Raw genomic sequence first — 15,013 nt, 5'->3', positions numbered from 1 at the left:
GACCATGCCCCCGATCTGCCATTCCACACTGTGCTACTTGGTGTTCCCTGGAGCCCCTGCCAGTCATTCCTATGGGAACGGATACAGGATAATTACAATGGAAACATCTCACGCCATTGAAAATATTACCCATCTCATACACTCTCATATGTCACATCTCCCAGCAACCATCACAAATATGACATCTCCCAGCCTGCAGGCCACCACCTTCAGAAAGTCAATTACCCTTATTTTTCTTGCATCTAAACTTACTTGCATTGTTCATATTCTCAACAGCTACTTAAGTACATTTAACAGAGCGTGGATGTATCAATGTTGCATAATGAAAATGTCTATAAAAAAGGGTTTCTTTTCTTTTTGCTCCATTGAAGGCTTTATTGAGCCTGGCCCAATCACAAAACCCAAGCATAAGAGGACAACTTCTCAATTATGTAAAAGAAATGTGTAAACATTCACGAGGCATGTTCTTGAGTAGCTTATTGTGTCGTTGGATTTACCAACTGCAACACAAGTTTATCCTCAATTTGGGCATAGGACTTTGTGACGATCCGGGGATGCATTAGCTAAGCAGCAGCCCCTGGTGCTAACAGCACATAGTGTCATTTGCTCTACCTATAACGCTGTTGGTATTACAGACGTGCCATGAGGATTCTGCTGTAATGCCAACTATTTCCCAACTGTTTATTCTGCTGTACAATCAGGCCGGTGCAGCAGAATAACCATGAGGGTGCATAATTGCCTGTGCACATGATTCCATTGCCAAAACATTATTACAAGCAAATCGTTCTTGCAGGTGAACAATGAATGTTATGCACCTGGGCGAAGCCACATATGCAGAGCACATTCTAAGGGTAGCCGTTTGGAGGTGACAAGAAGTGTCCACTGGGTCCTCTTCCAAACGCAAACCAGAGTGCAAAGGCATTCAGGGAGAATGGGTCTTGCACTCCTTGTAGAAGGCACAGGAGTTTGATCAAAATCGTCACAACTAGAGGAAGCCCATGAGGATTTCGAAGGATGGATCTGAGAATGTTGTTTTTTAATGTGGAATACGTCTCATGAGAAAAGGTGTTGTTTTGGTGTGCGCTGGTAAACGGGGCATCTGGGTTGTGTTACCACAAAATAGGCGTGTGGAATAATATCAATACCTAGGTAAATTTACTAAGGCATGAACGTTGATAGACTTCGACTGCCTGTGTCACATAGCAGACCAGGCGCGGTGGGCTATCAAGAAGTTAGAAATGGGATTTGGTGTGTAATATAATTGTCCCAAGTCTGCTTGAGTTTACAAGCTATCACTGCCATTGGTCAATGCAATCGAATTACTTGTTATCGGGTATTCAGTCTTAGGGGTGTCTACCTTTAGGAATTGAAGAGCAAAAATGACACAATGGGCCTCATTACGACTACGACGGTAGCCATGCCGGTAATAAGGCGTTTTTAGCAGCAGCCGGCAATGGGGATGATCCGGGGCATTCCAGCCCCGGCGGACCTGGTACATCCCCATTGCTGGGTGGCGGTAATAATTACTCCCCATTCCCATTGAGCCCAATAGGCCCCAATAGGGCTCAATGGGAATGGGGAGGCCAGATGCACCAGCACCACTCGTGAATGGTGCCGGTCCATCCGACATACTCTGCTCATGAGTGCCGGTACGCCCACCAGGTCAGACCTGGCGAGCGAAAAGGCACCCGCAAGCAGAACTCGTAGTTTGCCGGTCGGTAGTAAAGGCGCCGGTAGCTTACCAGCGCCGTTACTACCGGACCAACAAACTTATAATGAGGCCCAATGTCCCTGATGTGGGCACTGAGCATGTTAAGGCATATGCATGGTTTGTCTCCTAGATAGAGTTGGATATCTCAACATACTAATGTGTTGAAGTACCATGTTTGGCCATAAGATCTAACAGCAGTTTGATGAAAAGGGTAAATAATACAGGGCATAACACTACCCTTTGGGGAGCTACTAAACAGCTAACAAGTGAATGAGATACAGCTTCCAGTCTCGCAGACTGGGAAGTACTGGAAAGGACGTAATGGAGCCACGCCACAAATGTGTCTGTGATCCAGAGAATGAAAGATCAGTGGTCGTACATGTATAAATGTGCCCAGTGCTTAAGCGTTGAGTAGGAGAACCAGAGGCGAGAACTCGCACTCGTAAGGCAGACGGTAGGTGGTGGGCTGGCATGTTTCACAGATCATTTGTTCTGGACAAATCTACTTAGACTTTGCCAATTTGCTATTCCGATACAAACCAACAGCAAAAGCCCAGTGAAACAACAGAGCCCTGATGCTGCCATACATTGCGTGTATGGATGCTATGGTCAGCGTGCTTAACAAATATAATAATGTGTCTCAATGCACAATGGCGGACATTTAATGGAGTTTATGTTTCTTTCATGAAGTCCTTTAATTATTCTATGTTATTAGGCACACTAATTGTTTCCAGCTTTTGCATGGTATTGCACTGCGTTATTATTATTGTGGTTATTGTAATTAGAACTCTAAATTACAACATTTAAAAAAATGTATTCAGTGTGATTAAAGATTATTATGAGGCGCCTAATCCATCAGAGTTACTGTTATAAAAACAAATAGGCAGAAATATCGCCAAGTTTAAAATGGCTGCTGTTATGATTTGTTAAACTTGCACTGTAATTCTGTATGTGATTACCGATTCTTTACGGGCCACCTTTTGCATATGAGATTTATGTTGAGCTAGCACCTCCCTGGACGATAGAGTCTAACCCTCCATACTGGACACAAGGGAGAGGTGCAGCCGTTCAACCTGCGTTGGGACAGAAAAATGAGCACTTTAAGCTGCCCACAAAAAAGGCAAAAACAAAGTCTTCAGGAAAAAGGTTCATATTGACTACGGACCCACTGATACTCGTATGTTGCCACCTCCAGTTCCAGATCAGCGTGCTTATATTTCAGAGCTTTCCGGCAGTTGGGCTAGGCTGGCCATTCCTGTATTCATTTCCTGTCGCCATGTGTGCGCCTCAGTGGCTCTCCTTCAGGCAGTGTTTGGAAGAGAAAAATACAAGCATGTGTCCCTTCTTTTTGGTGCAGACAATATTTTGAAAAGTAGGCAATGGGAGTTTGACACCAATCTAACTGACATTACATGCCTTCAGGTAATCAATATGTAAGCAGTAATATCCTTTTGTGCAGGCTTGGGACTCAATGCTGGGCCCTGGTGCAGTTACCGAGTGGTGAATCCTGTGGGAAGGGGTATTATTGCTATTAGCACCTGGGGGACAACTCCCGGCGTGCTAACAGTTTTTTAAATTGAGAAATGGCACAGTAACAATTTCACAACTTAATAGAAGACTACAAAAGAAAATGCGAACCAAGGAAAACAAGCATTGGCAACCCCAATAGTTTGGGCTTTTGTTACCTGCCAAATGCTGAATACTTCTACAGTAGCCAAAACTATTGGAGTTTGGCAATGTTTGTACCAAGACTCAAGAGAAGGACACGCAGTGCTCATACATTGAGTGGCTGAAGCAGAGTTGGTTTTAATACACCAACAGCGGGTTTACAACTCCAAATTAAGGCATTAACTCTCACATGGCCGCTTTGAAAAAATACCGGCAGGCATTTCGAGCACACCGTTTGATGGTAAAGCTGGATTAGAGCGAGCTCAAACACTTACCATGAGGTGGAGTTTTGGGCAGGAGGGGTAGGAACTGGGTGGGAATGGCCATAGGGATTAGCACGCTGTGGGGCACAGTGCTGTGCTATTATGTGCTAAGAGGAAAGACGCTAGAACCCGAGATTTAAGTACTTTTGTAAACTATTCAAGGAGAGTGACAGCTTTCACACACACACACACACACACACACACACACACACACACACATGCGCTCACTCTGGCTCCTCCCTCTGATCACCGCACAGACAGGTGTCGTCACAGCGGCTGACTGTGTAAGCAGCTGGGCACAGTTCAGAAGTGCTCGGCCTGGGGAAATAAATCACGTCCAGTGAAGTGGAGTCTGTCCCACAGTAGCTGCTAGCGCTGGCAGTTGTCAGGCAGAGGACATGCTGCTTTTCCATGCCCTGCAAGGGTGCTTTCTTCTGAGCTTAGCAGAAGCCAGGGCTAGAGCGCACTTGCCCAGCATCCATGAACCACCCATCCGGAGACCTCAGACGTTTCTTGCAAGGAGCACAACAGTGCATCTTGGGCCTACTGAAAAGAGGCCTACCAGTAACCCTCTTGGATTGGATCACCTATTTATATAGTCCCCACCACAAACTGATTTGTCTCTTGGTGCTTACTGCTAAGGTAACATTGCCCGATTCCGCTGTACTCCTGTTAACAAGTTTGGAAGGGTGAACCATCAAATGCACTCTGTTTTTCAGAATGAGCATGACAGAAAGAGTATAAAGGGGACAGGAAAAAAAGGAGAGAAAAGGAAACGAAGAGACAGATACAGAGACAATGAAAGAGGAAGTGCGGGAGAGACAGAAAGAGAGGCAGACAGAAAGAGCGCGAGAGAAAAAGAGGCAAACAAAAGTAATATAGCGAGAAAAGGAGCCAGAAAATGAGAGCGCAAGAGGGAATCAAAAATAGAGACACAATGCAACAAAAAGAGTAAAAGAAAGAGATAAACACACAAAAGGTGAACTCGGTTGAGTGACAAAATCAAAAATCGCCAAACGCCGTATTTTGTTCTGTGAGTTTGCATTTTTGCTTATTAAGTTGTTTCTATCCTGTGATACCGGCTTAGCCAGATCCCATTATCCTCATTCACTATTGAGGCAGAGTGCTAAACGAGAACAACGTCTGTTGAGAGTAGCCCCATCTATCCTGCTTTTATTATCAGGCTTGTAGTTTAGCATTTTCTATTTTACATGCAGGACTACAGAATGCAACGGTAACCAAGAGTCCTGAATGGACTACATCTGCCTGACCCAGGTCCAGTTACCAACTCTGCTTTAGACGGTGGTTATTTAAGTTTTTCTGATCACGAGAGCGTTGAAAGAAACAGCATTAAGTAAACATTTCCCTTCTTTGTAGTACCTGAATTATATGCCTGCTTCGTCACAAAGACACACAGTGAAAACGGAGCAAGTAACTCAATCTGTAAGGATGCATTTTGAATCGGGGGACCGTGACAAGGCTCCAAACACTGGCATTAAAAGCCAAAAAGGCACAGTGTCAGGCGCACATTTACTTTGGGGTATACACTTATGAGACTTATTTTCTTTTCAGTATTTGAGAAAAATGTTAAATAGAACTGAAACCAGATTTGCTTAAGCTCGCAATGCATTATAATGGACCGTAGAAAGTACATTATTTTAGGAATAAGTGGATACATTTTTGCGATTACTGCGGAAAAATATAGTATTGCCCTGGCGTTGCTTAGGGGGGCTGAGGGGGCTAAAGCCCCGGGTCTTTCGGTTGTAGCCCCTGATAGAAGTTCAGGGGCTACAACCAAAAGGCTAACTAGCCCAGAGTCCCGACAATCCCGACATTAGTGTAGCCCTGGATCTTTTCCAGACCTAGCAACACCCCTGGCCCTGTTCCATCTTATTTATAGTTCAGTTGCGAAGTGTGGTCGTGAGGATACATGACGAGCGGGCTGTGGTTTATGGAATATTCTGATGACCAACCCTGCATCAAATGCGGGGTGTACACTCCAGGGTTGGCTCTTCTCCTCTGCACAGCAAAAAGCCACCTCGTGAGTGCAGCAAGGATCCCTGAACTGCTCTGCCCAGCAGCAGCAGTCAGTGGCCGGAGTCATGTGACCAAGCATCAGCAAGCAGTTCCCTCCCCTGTTTGAGCCCGGCACATGGCAGTGGAATTTCACTGTAATGACAATGTCATCTGCAAGACCAGGAGCGGGCAGCCGCAGAAGCAGCCCAGCCCTGTGTGGGTGAGAAATGCAGGCTAAAAGGGTGAGCACGAGTCCCAGTGAAATAATGCTCCTGGATGCAACACAGTAACTGCAACATGCCTGGCTTTTTGTCTTAAAGCACATTTTTGTATATATTCAACAAAGCATAACCAAAGACAATACAATTCAATATCCCATGCTTAAAACTCAGGAAAAATTCAAATTAGCAGCTTTCTATCCATTTTTAAAAGGGCGAGAAAGCTGGCCAAAATGAAACAGTTTAACTCTAGTGCATTATCATTGGAAGATGGGTTCAAGAGCACTATACATAACAATGGTGAATTTAATATGATTTCACAATAAACTGGCCCTCATTTCATTGCAAATCAAAACAAGCTCCCAAAATGCAAATTACTTGACCTATTTTAAACAATGTATCATCTTATTTGGAAGATGCACAGTAACTTTCTCATTCAAAGATGGCAGGCTTGTTTCCCGAGAGCTGCCTCAGAGTCAGTCATCCAAGATGACTGCCTCCATGAAATAGCTCACACAAAATCAAAGAGTTCTGAGATGGGAAGGAATGGGTGGGATTAGCTATGGGGATTACATTGGCTAGGGGCAGGGAATGGGAGGGATTACAACTGTGTATCCCTCCTCAAATATAATTTCCATTTGAAAAGAATTGCAGACCATCATCCAAAGCCTATATTTGAAGCTCTTATGTTAATGACAAAGGTTTTGGCATTTAAGGTAATGCTTTCAGCTTCACCTAGTAGTCCAAACTAAAAAGGAGATGGGAACTACAAGTTGTCCCTTCTGCATTTCCCTGGTAACCATTTTACAGGTGGTGGAATGTGGGCAGGAGAGCAGCAATGGCAGATGGATAAGTTCAGTGGGGGTGGAGGGGTTAGGAGGGTCAAATTCAGGGGGCCTGTTCGCCAGTTGGGTGGGTCCAGGAGGAGTTGGGGCATGGTAGAGAGGAGGGAGACAAAATGGCGATTGTTTGCAAAGCACTCAGCCAGCTTGGCATGTGGTCTGAGATCATGAGATTAAGCCTGTGTTTGGATCGAGCTGATTGGCTCACACTCCCACCACGGGTAATAATGTAGGCGTATACCAATTATTATTAGATAGTTAGAGCCATAGTCCTTCAATCCAAAATATAATATTTAACTAGTTGGGAGACGTGGTAGCCTTAGAAAGCTATTTATTTCGGAAAATCAGAATTCTTTAAAGAAGGTTTGAACAGATTTTTGACAGATGAGAAGCTAACTCCACCTCATAAACCATGCGCTCCTGAATATTTTCATCCCAAATAATCTCTGTGCTATTTTAGGAGCTGGTATTGTAGCCTATGCTGTTTTACACACTATGGCAACTAAATTAAGGGCGGCTTTGTGACTAGACTTAATTTGATGTACACGGTTTTTGCGGTGCAGTAACAACTCATTAAAAACCTTATGGTCTGCTGAGCAAGCTTGCGCCACGCAGAATCAAGTGCCAAGCTAAGCGTACTCACCACCTGATATTCACTCATTGCCCTGAGAAGGCTATGCCCCATCCCAATGCTCCCACACAAGGAGGCATCAGTACAAATGAGCAAACACCAGCACTCTGGTTGGCATGTTTGTGTTTTTTGGCTGTGCAATAAAATATCCCTCTCCCACACTTTTGCAAAAGAGCAGAACACGTAAATGTGACAGCAACAAATATAAAATGACATCACCAGCTCCATCTAACTCCAAAACCAGCCAGGACACCAACCTAACTATCGACGAACAAGTAGGGCTCTGCCTTTTCCCATCAAGTCCTGCAGACGATCAGCGTTTGTGTGTGGCGCCTGGTAGCAAGCGGCTCTGATCGCCTCACTACAAACATGGCAACAGGGTTACTACACCAGGGCGCAGGCACCAATCCTTGCAAAAAGTTCACCAGCACGAACACAGATCTGTACCATGCACTGAAAAAAAAACATCCTAGGATGCAGTAAGTAGCTAACCTATTTTTCATGTACATTTGGCATATTAGAAATCTATTATTCTTGCTGCACGGGGGGGCTGCAGTCTTCTGCAAGGTGGGAATGAAAGCTGGGGTTTGCCATACACTGTAGCACTAATTGCTATTCATCTACGTGGACTCACTGTTTGTGGAAGTCGATGATTCTATGGGCACAGATCATTGGTACTGCCTCTAGAGTCATTCTACACCTAATGAGTAATTACAACAGACTCTTGCTACCCCCGTTGACCCCTTTTCACTGTGTCTGTTAAATATGGTATTTTCACTAACTGCGAAATTCGACAGTGACCCCCCCTAATTGCAAGGTACACACAGGGCTGTGCATGATGCACATTGAAAGGGGATCATTGGGCTGCTCAATAGGTGTTTAGACACAAACAGTTGTACATCACTCCTGTATGGAATGAAACCAGACCGAGCAGTGATATGAACATTACTGTTGCTACACTTCTATGACATATTATTTATACATTTGTTAATGCATTGTTCCTGCTCCTTATTATCATGCTATACTGATGTTGTCTATAAAGCCAGCCTGCTGCAGCAGGATACAACTTAGCCAGTGCTTATATTTATTTAGGACGCCGGCTGTACATGTTGTTTCAGATATCTGGACACCAATTGCGCCAGTTTCTAAAAGTCCTGTTACACTGAGGTCCCGATTCTCATCAAGGTGTTAAGTAGCGAAAAGCATGTTAAAAGGGCTAACGACCTTTTCTGTATTTAAGACCTATTCTGAAGGTGGCGCATTTTTCCTTCGGAAGGAATGCACCACTTTCGGAATACATGTGGTGGTTGCTAGGATGGGTTGGAAACCAACCTACCAACTGCCACATTTGTAAACTGGCTTTTTGGAAGCCTATTCTTGTGGCACTCCTCCAGTTTAATATGTGCGATAAACTAGCGCACATATACGGTACCCTTTTGGTGCCATTAAATTGGAGGAGTGCCATGAGAAGCCCTGTTTGGTGTAAATGGAAGTGTCCATATACACCCGTGTTGCATAGGGACACTTTCATGTACACCAAAGCAAGCAGCTTCAACGTTGCTGCAACGTTGAAGCTGCTTGCTTTGGTGTACATGAAAGTGTTCATATACAACACACGGGTGTATATGAACACTTTCATTTACACCAAAGCCAGCAGCTTCAACGTTGCAGTATGCAAGGTTGAAGCTTCTCGCTTTAAATGAAAGTGTTCATATACACCGCACGGGTGTATATGAACAATTTCCTATACACCAAAGTAAGCAGCTTCAACATCCTGCAGTGTTGAAGCTGCTCACTTTGGTGTATCGGCAGCATTTTCGTTAATTAACGATTCCCTCGTTATTTAACGAAAATGCTGCCGAGATTCTGCAATCCGCCTGTTTCCACTAGAAACAGGCGGATTACAGCGAAAGCACTGTCGTGCTTTGCGAAGACGCCCAGGCCCACATGAGAATAGCAGTGGTGCCTGGGCGTCAAGAAATGGCGCAGTGAATCGTGCTATTTAGCACGCTCACTACGCCATGATGAGAATCGGGCCCTGAATGTTTCTGAAAGGAACAGAAGGCATGTGGGCAGCCCCAATGATCAGTAGCACCATGCATAGAAGCTGGAGTGACGCAAATGGGAGTCTCTTTAAAAGAAATGTTTTGATTTTCATCATGCTTATGTGTTTTCTATTATTATTATTAGCAGTTGTGAAATGGGACAGGCAGGATCAGAATTCCACTTCTTAGTTAACATTTTCTCCACTCTGGATACATTATAAAGGAGACATCTGATGTTGTAACTCTGAGAACGATTAAGAACACACCATAAGGGTACATCAGACAAACAAAAACATGGGCATCCTTACTGATTTTTTGTGTTGGCTATTAGGTGGCGATAAGGCAGAACCTACAAGACAAAACCATTGAATTAGAGTAAAGCTAGGGAGAAATGACATAAGTAGTGACACAAAGTCGCAGGTGTTATTTACCTACCTGTTAACTGGCCAGGGCCATGCTAATCACTATGGCCATTTCCGTTCACTTCCTGCCCCTCCATGCCCAAAACACATCTTACTGTGATCCCATTGAGCTAGCTTTTGCAAGCCTTTCCATCAAACGTGGTGCTCGAAATGCCTGCCAGTGCTTTTACAAAACAGTCTTCTGAGATTTAGTGACTTAATTGGAGCTGTAAACGTGCAACTGGTGGAATACAATGTCCTATTAAAAACAAGCAATGGCAAAGCCAAATGTTTTGGCTTCTGTATAAGTATTTGCACAACAGTGCATTTATATGCTCAGGTACCCGCAGCATGTTGCAGTTGCTACCATTGATGGACAGTTCATACCACCACGGCAGTGCCTGGCAAATGCCTTTCCATGACTACACAAAACTGTTGGCATTGCAACTGGTTTTTGAGATTGCTCCCAACAACCAAAGCACAGCTAAAGGTCAGGGGTAGAGGTCACAGCAAACAACCAGAATGATCTGTTGAGTAATTTAGACATATAAAAATCCACAAAACGCAGAAGAGATACATATCCTGCAATAATCTGCACATCAACCTACCTCCAGCTGCCCCCTACTAGAGGATTTTTAAAAAAACTGCAAGTGTACACTTTCCCAAGAGGACAATACCTCATTTTACTGACATAACCCGCGTGAAAGAGAAGAATAGTAGCATAAAATGAGGGCAAACTGCCAAACACGGCCTTCTCTTAACTATGTTGAAAGATGGCAAACACAGTATTGTTTCTACTGCAGGAGCAGTCGTACTCTCTTCTCTGTGACACTAGGTCTGGACCCCTGCTAGTGGTTCCATTTCTAGGTTTACTACTGACTGGAAAAGTCCCTGGAAGCCATTATTGTTGGGTGCCCTTCTTTATGTGCTGCATTTTGTAAATGTACTAATTCCTAAATCATACAGCAAAATCTTGCCTTCCTCGTAAATTGTATCTCACTTGGGCATGTTCACGTCACGCCAACCACCTACAAATAAGCCACAGAAAAAACGTTGTAAATGTTTCGGCAACCCACGTTAGTCCCTTGCATAGCACATCCAACCATGACAGCATCTGTTCGTAGAATGGCAAAGCTAACTGGGTTCCTGGAACAAAAAATGTCCATTAGCTAAAAACATGAAAGGCTTTTTTAACATTGTGTGGTCTGGCGAGCGATGATCAACAGTTGGAAGCACCCTGGGCAACAACTAAATGTAGGCGATCTTACACTTGGCTGGCAAAGTTTGGCTGTGTAATTTAACACTAAGCCCTATTTCAGTTTGTGCCTGCAGGGGGTGCAGTTATGGCTTTTAAAACATACGTTCTGGGATACCGGAAATAGGGCAGTAGCTATATCTGTGGTGACACAAGTCCCCAGAGGATTCGCTTCAACAGGGATGCCATGACATGATATTCACCGCACGGCTTGTGTGACCGTAACAGACAAATATCACAGAGGATAGGGGGTACGAGCATGTGGGTAGAACAGTACAAGACTTTTGAAATACTGTAAGTACGTGCTTCTCTATATAATGCATTCATATATTATATTTTATAAGTAGCCAGACTCTACTGTGCCAACTGGAGGTGCTGAAAAGTCTTCTTTTCTACATATGTTGCCAACAGAAACTCATTGTTAATATGGTATTACATTATTTACTTTTTTTAAAAATCACTTTGCGTTAACCTTTGCCTTGAATACTGACTTTGTGTATTTGACGATACCAGGAATTTGGGCATGTGGCGAAACAGTGTGTGTTGACTGTGCCCAAAAACGTTGACTGACATTCACATAAAGGAGCCATTGAAGCTTAAATCTGAAATTAAGAGAGGTGTGTCTTCATAAAACACTGTTTAAATACACACATAATACAAAAATAAAATAAACTATTGCTGGATTAAAGCCGCTAGCCAATCGCCAGGTAGCAAGATCGCCCCCAGTGAAATTATAGGCAAGGCACACAGGTCATTGGGAACAAATGCTGTAAGTGATACTGATTCAATCACTGTCTCGCTATTTGACCCAAGGAGCATGCGCAGCAATGGAAGCATTCATCCAACACACGCCAATTAATATCACGCGATAAGTCCATATCAATTGGCAGCTGAAACCTCAGAGGATAACACTAAAATATTGGGACACTGGTCAAAAGGACTTGAAAGTGTCATAGTTGTAAACATAAGTGAACATACTGCATCTGTACGTACAATTTTGCTGCAAAGTTTAAAAGGTAGACGTTGCCTTTGTACTTGTTCGGAAGACGAGGCAAAACATAGTACCTGTATTCAAGAGAGCACTGTAAGGTGGCCCTCTCGAATAATGCATACCTTTAGAGAAAAGTGCTTTCTTCCCTTTCCATTACAGTGCAGTAAGACCTGCCATGCTAAGCCACTAACTAGATCATTTCAAAATGTCCGCAAGCAACTGCTGGCATAGCAAGTCATTCTTACAGAACTGTTTTACGTTCGCCGTGGGGTCGTGCAAACTGTACCAGTTGAAATTTAAGGCAATTCGGACATCATACATAGTTACCATTCATGTTAACATGTTACTGAAGTCATTGTAAATAATATTTGCGGGATTTAGTGGCTCTCTTTTCTCCTTTCACTCAAATATGTGACACTTGAGTAAGAGCCAATTTGAACCTGCCTTCTGACAGCTATAGGAGCAGGGAAGGTTGGGGTGCTTATAGACTGGATAGCTGATCGGCAGGTTTGTCCAGCATCTATGGTATTTTGGTTTTATGTTATGCATACAGAGGGTTTCAAGTGTCTTTCCTAAGAATGTAAAGGCATCATCTCTCTTCCTGCAGTCTCCTTATGTATCCCTTCCACTGTTCCTGGGGGAGGTGTGGTCATCGGGAATGTTTGAAGTACCATAAAAATTAGACGTCATTTCACACAATGCTACAACTTCGTCCAGCAGTCCAGTCCCTGCCGAGGGGTCCTGCAGTTCCTCCTTTTCTTTTTCCCAAGGAACGTGAGTGGAACTCAATTGTACAGGACTCATTGGCAGCTGATCCACTGGGGTATTCCTGAGTGTCTGGTTTAACGTTCCATTTCCTTGGCATACCTCGGAATCCAACTGGGACTCTTCCAAGGACGCGAGATGGCCTACTGATCCTGCCGGCGAAGGAGACATGATGCAAATTGTAGGTAATTTCTCCTGTTCCACAGACAGATGGCTGTCACCATTTTCCTCTCCTCTTATGGTGAGGGGATCTGACAAATCAATATGGGAGAGTCTCTTCTTGGGTGAAGGGGGCAGGTGCTTCCCATTGACAGCGCTATCATCTTGCCCCAGGTGCCACTCCAGTGGGGCACTGGATTCTCCACAAAGCAGAGACAGGTTGTTCTCACTTGGGGCACTGGATTTGTCCTGAAAACCAAAGACCAGATTTTATTAGATTAACGCAGGTCACATTTAACAGGTTGAATATAACGTAATAGAAGACACAGGACAAGATTACTCTTTTGCTTCAACTGCTTCAGTGTATATGCAATGGCTGATCACATGTATGTTCTGTGACATTGAATTGGACAATAATTACAAAACGTAACACAGACGCCCACACACTAATCATTATCATCACTCTTGTAGTTTGAAGTGCGGGGGAAAGTTAGATTTCTTAAAATCATGGCATACCACTGAAGCAATCTTTCACACCAGTTGTAAAGGAACAACTGCTTGGCCAATTACACAATAAAAAAATCACCTCAATGCGACCGAGGTACTCCATCCTTGCTTTGAATCCAACAGAACAGCTTAAAAAACATCTCCAAAAGAGGCAAGGCCACCTGGCTTGATAATGAAGCAATGTCCCGACCAGTGGTCAAAGAAGGCGAGCATGGGTGATAGAGTGACGGAGAATTAACCTTGTTCGGATCCAAGTTCTCTTGTTCCTTGCTCTGTCTTCGTTAATGCGGGATGGACCACCTCTTCATTAGCAGGCATGTTACTTGGCCTACTACTGAAGCAGTGTCTCAACCAGAAGGACAGCATGGGCAATAAAGTAACAGAGAATTAAACTCAAATTGATCCAGGCACTCTAGTTCTTGTCCCGTCTCTGTTACTGCATGTTGGACCATCTTTTCAAAAGCAGGTAGGACCACCAGGCTAACTATTGAACCAGAGTTACCAGCCAGTGAAAATAAGTGATGCCGTAGAATGTATAGAAAGGGAAAGCAGTCCACCACCCCTAGCAAACCTATTTAAAATCATTAACGCATTCAATACCAACGTGCTGACAAATGTTAAAAGCGGCTGACGTTTCTTTTAACTTTTTCTATTCACTACTTCAAACACGTTAACAGAACTTGCTTTTAGTGCAGGCTTTGTCCTTTCCTAACTATGTTCAATCTATTGTAAAGTTGCAAGACACATCTGGTTCTCTTGTCACCTAAACCATACATCAACATATGGATGTGATGTATGATTTGTTTTATGGAAAATAGTTTTCAAAATTACCTAAAACTGACATCAACAGCAGAAATTGAGAATTCTTTTCAATTTCACACTTGCAAAAATACTGTGTCCCTCCCACCCCACAACACAAGAGCCCAGGTTGTATTGCCCCAAACATCTCAAGTCTGGTAATACCAAAATATGCATTTCTGGACTCGTTGTCATTTCTGCAAGCCCAACATTAGCAGCTTGATATATCAGCCCATTGTCAGAGAGAGAAGTATATCGTAGAATGATGGTTAAGCATCCTAGTATTGTAACCAAGCACAGCAACCTAACCTAAACATATACTGCTACAAAACAATAACATTCTAGGGTGTTGTAACTTTGTAAGCCTGTTTGACCTCAATTGGCTAATCAGGAGGCCTCGATAAATACAAGTCTCTTTGAACATATGTTTGAAAAAATGTTGACATTTTTCTCCTGTCTCCTGTAATAACAACTTGTACCCAACAACTGATTTCCATGGTCACCTGGTTTTAGGTTCATTGGAACCACACAGGATTGTCTAGTGGCTCAGGCCTCAGCCATCCCTAATACCAGAAGGAAGCATGCCATTATTTTTCAGGAAACACAGTATGAGGACCCCCTCTGTTCAAATAAATAACTGTAGCACCAAACAAATCCTAACTACATAGTTGCAGTTGACAGGAAACAATAAATGCATGGCTGTCTCTGTAGCCCTGGAGTTATGTAGAAAATGTTTGCGTTGC

General features: G+C 43.6%; 1 protein-coding gene across 2 annotated transcripts in view; it reads right to left on the bottom strand.

Moving 5' to 3' along the window:
- Positions 1-8,999: 8,999 nt before the first annotated feature.
- The window catches only part of DENND1B (DENN domain containing 1B), a 2,623,009-nt gene continuing 2,616,995 nt past the window's right edge, over positions 9,000-15,013 (bottom strand). For both annotated transcript variants that reach the window (XM_069641511.1, XM_069641512.1), the window contains one exon: positions 9,000-13,214. In XM_069641511.1, the coding sequence (XP_069497612.1) occupies positions 12,654-13,214 (561 nt within the window). In that variant the 3' untranslated portion in view covers positions 9,000-12,653. The remainder of the gene's footprint in view (positions 13,215-15,013) is intronic.

This window comes from Ambystoma mexicanum, chromosome 1q (genome assembly GCF_040938575.1).
Source record: "Ambystoma mexicanum isolate Mex_15411 chromosome 1q, UKY_AmexF1_1, whole genome shotgun sequence".
NCBI lineage: Eukaryota > Metazoa > Chordata > Amphibia > Caudata > Ambystomatidae > Ambystoma > Ambystoma mexicanum.
The sequence above is the reverse complement of the archived record's forward strand: the minus strand, read 5'-3'. Positions and strand labels throughout refer to the sequence as shown.